General features: G+C 42.2%; 1 protein-coding gene across 1 annotated transcript; it reads right to left on the reverse strand.

The window, feature by feature from the left end:
* Window positions 1-2,210: 2,210 nt before the first annotated feature.
* Window positions 2,211-9,442, reverse strand: LOC111270007 (uncharacterized). Its single transcript, XM_022849995.2, has 2 exons — window positions 6,178-9,442; window positions 2,211-4,913 (listed from the first exon to the last, which is right to left on the reverse strand). The coding sequence occupies exons 1-2, from the start codon at window positions 9,440-9,442 to the stop codon at window positions 4,147-4,149; spliced, it is 4,032 nt and encodes a 1,343-aa protein (XP_022705730.1). The 3' UTR covers window positions 2,211-4,146.
* Window positions 9,443-9,446: the final 4 nt, after the last annotated feature.

A 9,446-nucleotide genomic window follows, 5' to 3' on the forward strand; every position in this document is an offset into this window, starting at 1 on the left:
TGGGCCTCTAGGCTAAAGAGCGATGCATGACCTGGGAGGAATTTACCGAGCATGACCACGAACAGATAATCAGAGTAATAGTAGGAGGACTGGCCAGCCATCCCCGGTCACGCTTCGGGAGCGATTGTGGAAGACGTTGTTACGTCGAAGCATAGATGAACAAACGGAGGGAAGACGTACTAGCCTAGGTAACGCAGGTGCTGATAGAAGGCTAGCTTCAGAGTTAAGAAAAGCCTTCCTCGAGCATATGTTCTGCACTCGCAAGAAAAGTAAGGCAATGCGTTTCGCTCTATGCCTAAACGCACACTGCTGGAAAATTTTAAAAGAATACTTGATAACAGGAAATGCAGCGCTCCTTAATAATAGTCTTAACGTTTTTGTGTATACCTGCTATATATATATAGGTGTACACCTGCCCTAATGGGACGTTAAAGGAGATGCGACAAATTTGCCGAAAGATCATGAAACGTAAAACACACCCCAACGATATAAGTTAGTCAAACGCTCGTTAAAGACGAAAGACAACTGTGTAAAGCCTGTAGTACTACCTAAAGAGATTCTGGCTGGTACGATAAATACGAAATGAATAAAAATTCTAACCAGTCGAATAACAATGCATATCGGAAAAGGGTATAATCGAACAGTGTGTATTGGAATTATTATGTAGGTACAAACTAGAAGACACATATATGTAGGCGAGTTCCCATATTGATCTTTGAGGGAGAATGAGGGGTAAAACTAAGGCTAAAAAGGATAACGTTTTATATTCAATACTAATCTGCGGCAAGATGGTTTGTCTGGCTTGCTGGTTAAATCTTCAGAGAAACAGCCGCTAGTCGAAAAGCTGCTTCTGACGTGCTAAGACGTCGTATTATCCTAAAATTGGTAATTTATAGTACATCAGAGGACGTTTCAGAACCGTAAAATCATTACTTACTATTGGCCAAGATAGCAGCGACGCCAATTGACAGACAAAATAGATCTTTTTTTTTAACGGAACAGTTAAATGCTGTAATTGATTAAATGAGCACATACTCGAGATAAACATTTGAAAAACTCCTAATGACAAGGACAACAGGTTGTCGATGTGGGCAACCAGAGTAAGTCAATGGTCGGGAACAAGCATTGTGGACACACAGCTTATACGTAGTATCATAACAGTATGCGGCGGTTACTTGACACGTCACATACGGGGTAGTGGGGACGCTGGCTTCAGCCAGGTCATGCTAAGTCGGGCTGCATTAAACTGCATTGAAGTTTGCTATTGCTATGAGATTCTTGGCCTTGTAGAAACCCGGTGCGTGTAGATTAAAGTGCACAACGGTGTTAGAACAGTAAATCCTGTTGCGTAAGCCATGCTACAAGTCAGAGCCCGCTCTCTGAGTTAAGTAGACCGCTTCTTCAAGCGTATACTCGAATACCTTTTTTTGAAAATTTCGGTCGAAATTTCGCACCTGAACTATACCTACAGGTACTTATATATATATATATATATATATATTTATTTTAGACAATGTCAAATTCTGGTAACGATTTCCTAAACTTGTTTTCTATCTATTTCTCATTTAAATTTAAGAGTAGTTATCATAAAAATATATTTATGAAAAATAAAAAGTAACTGACTGCTTGATAATTAGAGACCCCATAAAAACTCGGTTATTGTTACATAGGACTGAGTAACCTTGCAGACATTTTGGTACATATACACGATATTTAGTAAACGTTAAAAAGTGAACTTGGTAGTATTTTTGATACGGTTCTTGGAATTGAAACTTTTATATTTAGTGCAAATTCTAGTCATCAAATGGACTCTGCTAATGACCAAATACAGGAAAACTGAAAACTCCGATTTATTCATTTTTCTTTGGTAATGACAAACGTTTATTTACATTTTATACCTATTATTTTATCATTTGTCCTTTCTATCTGTATTGTTAATCTTTGACACAATCATGTCGATGGTGTTTTCTGAGCATGTAGTATAAAACTCTCAATTACTCCGCGCGGTTTTTATCGGCATAATTCGTACAATCGGTAAGCCGCCCTGCGATAGTAGTTTGTCTAGCTTAGCAAGATAAGCACCTCGTGATTTTTAGATTTCGTTGATTTAGACTGCAGGTGAGCTGTTTCCAGCCATAGAGGTCAATGATTTCCTACCGGGAACCAATACATTTTAAATGTAATTGTAATTATATTATTCGTTTAATAGATTTCTTTGGTACTGCTGTTACGGTGACTGCTGTTGTGGTCGCGACTGTTCTATTTTGATTTTAACTACTATTATTGCATACAAATTAGCCAACATAAAGCTATCCTGCACACTGTAGCCAAGCCTCATTCTAGGCGTATGTACAAATATCTAAACCTGTATTCCGCTAGGAAACGCTCTGCATCCAGCTTGTACAGGTGTTGTTTGCAAGTAGCATACTAGGAGCGATAGATTTGGCCTAGGTTTTGTTCTTGATTTTAGGTTTGCATTTAGCTACGGCGAATTCGGAAAGTCAAGAAGAGTAAAATCAATTATCTGGCATAGGCTGCATGCAGTGATTAGCTAGGCTAAGATCAGTCTATTTGCCGGCTTCGTTCTCGTATCCCGTATTTTTTCATGTAGCATCTTTTGTATTGTTTGATCATAACATAAATAGCATATAACATGTACTTACATTCACCTATACACCCACCTAACCGCGACCGTCTGAAAGGCTTTCGATTTCACTGTTCCATTAGACTGGTGCTTGCCCCCTGGACGCTGCTTACAGCCAGCCGTTGCTAAAGATCCATCTGCCATTGCACTTCTGTTTCGAAGAGCACATTATTTCGTATTTTATTGCGAATAATCCAAAACATATAGGGGAGAAAACTTGGTTCTTCTGACAGCTCAGAAATGATCCCGCTTACTATAATATATGTGGATGTAATTAACGGGCAATCCAACCACACACGTTCTACCTAAGAATCAAAAATGGTGTCCTAGCCCATTAAACCTTCATCTCAATACAAAAGAAAAGCGTATCGACGCTTGTTGTACCTGCTTTAGAATTTTATCTCTAAAATGATGATTATGATAGTATTTAAAGGTGATTCATATTTTCAAAAGGTAGGCTTTGAAAATTTTCTCACGGGAAAAATAGTGAGTATCAATTGACTAATGATCAATCGTTAGATGGCCACGTAATGACTAGACTCGTTTGTATATCAGAATTCTTGTGTTGTCCCAGTGTGAAGAATAAACGGGCGAGATCTAACATGGTGGGATGGGTCGATAGTTACGTTAATATTGCACTAAGGGACGCGAGGGATAGAGAAACAAGCAGCAACAAAGGAAATAAGAAACTGAGTTGATGGTGAAAATTAGCGTGCAGACAGAGAATGTTTTTGCTGTTATGATAAGTGATCACCGTAGAGTCTTTTTATTTCTTGCTGAACAATTAGATGTTAATAAAATACTGCTAAATTTCTCCGTACTATGCCGCCTGGTATGCTCGTAGTATACGGCAACCCTTACGATCTTACTCTGTTTTACCCCTCTTTAATATGTGCCGTTTGATCCTTTAGTAAATCTAGTTTTGTAAAGTAGTCAAATTTTTTGGACGGCGACGGAAACCAAAACGGCATTACCTACGTGTCTAAACGGCATATACGTTCCTGGCTCAAGCACCTTCTGACCCATACATTATTGTAGGTGAATAGCTCGATTTGTGTACATTCAGTTTCGTGATCTTAAGAGGTCTTTCAAACAACAGATTACATATCCATTGGCTTTCCTTTCACTGAAACTTGTTGTCATCCGTGTTCATTCTCCTGCCCTTTATCCACAATATGACAAAAATTCTACGCTACAATAAAATGGTCATCCTACGGCTATAAATAGAGAAGTTGGCTTTTAAGTTACCGTACAGAAATGTTGCAAACGTAAAAAGATATGACAAGTTGAAAAAATTTCAATGCCTGGATCTGGAATGCACGCGAAGCACTAGTACTACGATAATGGTGAGCTATTTCAAACGGCACTGGTTACTGTGATTCTAGGTCATGGCGTGACGAGCTTGCAAGCGCAGGTCGACTGATCCGGGCTACTGAAACATTTGGTCTGGTCATAGTAGTTACCGTGCCTTCGTGTCTACAGTGAATGGCCGACTCCAGCTGCTAGGAAAGCGGTTCACCTGGATCTTCTCCCGGTATCGAAAAATGTCTGTACGAAATATATTCCGGCGGAACATCTTCTTCATGAATGGGTCGGCGCTTCTTCCGACGCGCCCGCTTTAGCCGCACCGCAGTGACAATAATAGATGTGAATACAATTAACCCAAGGCCCAAACCGACCCCAAGTGCAATCCCAAGTTCAGGTAAACTCATTAGCCGTTTGTGGACTCGCGCAGCCGTCGTGACTCGCAAGCACTTCCGTGCATTGCTCTCGAGATCGCTATCATGTGGGACGTCGGCGTAAGCAGTGGGCTTTCCGAGAGGACGCAAATAACGACCAGTTGCCGTCACACAGAGTTGGTACTCTCGTTCAGGCGTAAGGTCGGTCAGAAGGAACGCACGTTTTGCTGAACTTAGCAGCAGCGAATCACCTGTATCATTAGAGCCGCAATTGTCAGTCAAGCTGCATTGAGACGTATATTGAACGGATAAAACAAACCGTTCTACAAGTGTTGAGTTTTCTACTTGCCACTTGAGCTTGACGCTGCTGTGGCTAACTTCCGCTGCTGCTAACGTTGTCATCATCGGTGCTGGACAGAAATCGATCGGGTAAAGCATATTTAGATCTTGGCCAGAAAGTCGCTCTGGATATGTGCAAAACGGATGGGCCGATGCGGGTGCATGAAGCGAATCGGACAGATGCAGTTGGGGATGCTCTTTTAGCCACTCCCAAAAGCCCAGCATGCGACAGTCACACTTCAGTGGGTTCCCTGAAAATGGGGCCGTAAAGATATTCGTTAGCAAAACTCGAGTGTTAAGTGGAAGCATGGGATATCTTACGAAATGTTGACAATAACGTATTACGTATAGTTTCCAGTTCAAAAATGCCAGCAATGTATAGTAAGTTAACTGGTTTCCCTATGTTCCCCCTTGAATCTCTGTAAGTATTCAGAACCATAGTGCTGCTTTGTTAAACTGATAATAACGGACCTCATGACGTAGCTCGATAGAAGCCGGGCAAAAATAATGTGCGTTTCACTCATCATTTTGGTCATTTTATTTGAACAGAGATGGCCTTGTAGAATTAGTTTAACAATGACAAGCATTCTACACTTGGTAACTATTTCTTTTAAATTGGCCGGCTTATTTGATTTTTTTTTATCTATTTTGTTCATAATAAGTCGCAGAAGATTGAATGGGTTATAGATGTTCATTGGTGCTCGCAGAGGAATCAGGAAGGTTCGTCTTGCCACCTTCTAAATCGAGATTCTAGGACTGTTACAATATAGAAACCTCTGTGTATTTTTAATGTCAATTAGAGTAATTCCAGGTATTAGCAGCCTCTTTCTAAAGATGAACCCCAGTTTAGCGAAAAAAGAATTTGACTATTAAACGAGAACTCAAGTTTAGAGAAATAACGCGAGCGGCAAAACCTGGTTTGTTCATGACAGTTGGTGAACCTGTTGACAAAACGTTAATTTCCTAGGAAATGCTATTAATTTGGCTTGATTCCACAACAGTCCAATCCTTGTTAATCCTAGTTGTCCCCGCGAAAATTCCATAGCTGTATTTTGTCACTACAAAGTTATTTCGAACTTAAGGCTAGCCGATGAGCACACTGGCCAATTCTGATCATATATTGCATTTTGCCAATACGGAACAACTGCAGTCGGCGGGAAATAAAAGGCTGTCGTTATCTAATGACTGCACATGTCCTAAGGAGAGCATATTTGCGAGAGATGGATATGGTAAAAAAGCTATTGTGGTGAGAAACCATTTGTAACGTACAAGCGGAAATATTTCTTTCGGAATACCAGTGGCTCAAAAAGTGTAGGCGATACGCGGCTATAAGGCCTGAGGCCACGGGCATGGCCTGAGTCTGGACGGTGACGGGACAATATGCTGGGTTAAAGTGCTAAGTAAGTCATAGGGTCTAAGGTAAAAAAGGAAATATAGATTGACTAAGTTTTGCGCTCTTTCAATTTTGGCTACACTTTTTTTTCCTGCTCGTCGAATCTATTTTGTGTAGCTTACCTGTAACCAGTAGCCTGACGAGGCGTCTTTCGATAACTTGGAACATCGTATGTGTCAAATACATTAGATTGTTGTTACGTAGGTTGAGCTCCTCCAATGCGCTGAGGCTGTTGAGCGCACCAAAAGCTGCCCAGCGAATGTTGTTGTCATTGAAATTAAGGCGTTTCAAGCTGGTCAGAGCATCAAATACAATCTCCTGAATCTTGACTAACTTGTTGTTGGAAAGATCAAGTCCTTCAAGAGCGCCCAGATCCGCCGGAAATGGTTGAAGTTCAGCGAATCTGTTGTTGGATAGATTGAGTTGTTTCAAGGCAAATAGGCCTTGTAGCCTTTCGGACGGAAGAACCTCGATGTGATTTTCACTTAGATCTAGCAAAATAAGATAGTGAAGAGGGCGAAATGCCCCTGGTGACACCTTTGAGATGCGGTTATGTCCCAAAAAAAGATTGCGTAATGCGGGAAAGCTGTGCATGTCGTTTGTAGCGACTATTGATACATTCCCGTAGGAGAGATTTAGTTCTTCAAGAGCAGGAAGCAGGCCTCCGCTAGCGAAATCTTCTCGCACTCTAATCAATGGATTATGTTCTAACTGCAAAATGCGTAAATTAGTTAGCGGCGCAACACCATCCACCACAGCGTTAGGAATGTACGAAAAATCATTACTTGCTAAATTCAGCCGATTTAGAGTACTGCTGTTTTTGAATAAATGATATGGTAACGTACGCAGCCTGTTGCGAGAAAGATCCAGTTCTTCTAAATTCGTGGTTTCATCGAAAACGTCGTTGTTGATCGCGCCAATCAGGTTGCCAGAAAAGTCTAATCTGTGGAGCTTACTCAAATTAGATAAGCAGCCACTACGCAAGATTGTGATATTGTTCGATTGCAATACGAGTGTTTCTAGTTGCGCATTAAATACTCCGGAAGGCATTGTCGTCAGCAAGTTACTTTCAAGCGAGAGCTTCCGTAGAGGCAGCATCTTAAAGAGACCCTGCCGTAAAGCAGACGCATTATTATGGCCAACTCGCAGCGTATGTAACGACTCGAGATGATCGAAAAGGCCAATACGATTGAGGTTAACATACGAGCCGCTTAAATCAAGTTCTTCAAGATGATTCAACTTATCGAACACGCCATCAACCACCTTCTGCGGTGCTACAGATGCTAAGCGCAGCATGCGTAGCTGGCTTAGCTGACCCGGCGAGCGGAGTACTTTTATAGGATTTCCAGATAGGTCAAGTAGTTCCAGACCCAGCAGGCCTTCAAAAGCTCCTAACCCTATAGCTTGAATGTTTGCGTGGGACAGGTTGAGTGAAGTAAGTCCAGGCATGTTCCCAAAAGTATCAGCTGCTATAGTCATTAGCATGTTGTGAGCAAGCCCGAGCACTCGAAGCTGACCGAGTTGAGAAAAGGCGCCTTTTGCAAGACTTGTTAGATTATTGTTTTCTAGCGAAAGCTCCTCAAGTGATTTAAGGCCGCGAAAAGTACCCCCGCGTAAGGACCGTAGTTGGTTTCTGCTCAAGTCGAGGAATAGGCACTCCACTAAAGTCTCAAAGGATCCATCTTCAATCTCACTAATGCTGTTGCCGTCCAAATAGACCCTTGTTGCTGATGTCAAATCACGAAACATATCTGCTCGAAGACGACGCAACTTATTCGATCGTATCTCGAGCATTTCGAGTTTACTCTGGCGCCCCAGGGGAGCGCTAAGGCTGCTTAAATCGGTGAGTAGGTTCAGACTCAGAAATAACGAACGCAAATTGGAGCCTGCACGAATGAGTATATCATGTATTTCTAATAGTTTATTTCCTTGAAGGTTGAGATGTTGAAGCGCTGCCAATCCTGCCAGGGCTTCGGGCTCTATTGATTCAATCCTGTTGTTTTGCAGATGTAGTTCCTCCAAGTTGGCTAAAGGGAAAAAAACACCGCGACGCACATTTTTTAGGTTGTTCTGCTGGAGTCGCAGATCGCGTAGTTCATTAAGTTCACGGAATGTACCGACTTCAAGGTTTGTAATAAGGTTGTTGTCAAGGGAAAGTGAGCGCAATTCGGTATTAGCCCGAAATAGCAGTGGGTGCACGCTCCGTAAACGATTAAATGAAATCTGCAACTGAGTAAGTCGCTCGAGGCCATGGAAAGCTGCCAGTTCTATGTGCTCTATTGCATTATTCGGTACAAACAAAATGGATACATTCTGGGAATTCGCAAAAGTATCATTTCGCAATCGTAAAATATTATTGTTCGATAGTAGTATTTCACGCAATTGAGTAAGATTCTGAAATGAGCCGTCGTCAACGCCATGCAAATGGTTAAAGCCGAGCTCGATAGTTCGTAGACTTGTTAGAGGTCGGAGGACAACAGATTTCAGGGCGCATACAAAATTCTGCCCAAGATCAAGGGATTCGAGTTCTCGCGTGTGCTCAAATGTTCCGTCTTCAACATCGGTAATGCGGTTCTGGTAGAGTGAGAGCCCACGGAGACGAGGCATAGACGAAAAGCTCCGATTTGTGAGGGCAGTCATTTTATTTTGACTGAGGTCGACCGTTTGTAGATTTATGAAGCGGGTCAGACCATCATCTAAGATGTCGGTGATTACATTGCCTACCAGCTTCAGAACGCGAAGACCATGTAGCCGGCGCAACGCCATGAAAGGAAACAGGGCTAGTCGATTATTGCTTAGGTTGAGGTCTTCTAGGGACGATTCCAAGCCCCCAAACGCGAACTCGGCTAGGGAAGTTAGGTAGTTGTTTTGGAGCATGAGTGACCTGAGTTGTAGTCCATAAAATGAATAGCTCTCAATATCAGCAATGGCGTTCGAATCGATTTCGAAACTGCGTAACGCCTTCATATTTTTGATAGCACCATGCGGGAGTTCCTTCATCTCACAGTTACTGATGGTTAATGCCGAAAGAGAATTTTCGAGTCCTAAAAATGCTGCCTCCTGAAGACGATGCAAGCGACTGTTTGAAATATGTAGGGTTCCAATCCGTTTTCCAACAAATATGCCATTAGGGAACGTTTCTCCTTTCACCTCTAATTTAACCAACGTCAGTTGTTTAAGCGGAGCGCTGATTTTCGACAGCGCGTTTCGCAGATGTTCTTCGCTAACATTGGAACACTCGACAAATAGCGCGTCCTCGAAGTTGTAACAGAGACAAGGCGAAATATCTTCGTCAGGGGGCACGCACCCCGAGGTGAGGCGACTAACATTCTGCGATGCCCATGCCGCGCAGAGAACGGCCAGTACTGTTACCCAATTTACAGTCATCGTT

This window comes from Varroa jacobsoni, unplaced genomic scaffold (assembly GCF_002532875.2).
Source record: "Varroa jacobsoni isolate VJ856 unplaced genomic scaffold, vjacob_1.0 scaffold_155, whole genome shotgun sequence".
NCBI classification, from domain to species: domain Eukaryota; kingdom Metazoa; phylum Arthropoda; class Arachnida; order Mesostigmata; family Varroidae; genus Varroa; species Varroa jacobsoni.

Bases quoted from the DNA above. Each gene is read 5' to 3' on its own strand.
- LOC111270007 (XM_022849995.2), bottom strand. From the start codon at position 9,442: ATGACTGTAAATTGGGTAACAGTACTGGCCGTTCTCTGCGCGGCATGG. The intron at 4,914-6,177 runs GTAAGCTACACA...CCCCATTTTCAG, and splicing joins CGTCAGGCTACTGGTTACAG to GGAACCCACTGAAGTGTGAC.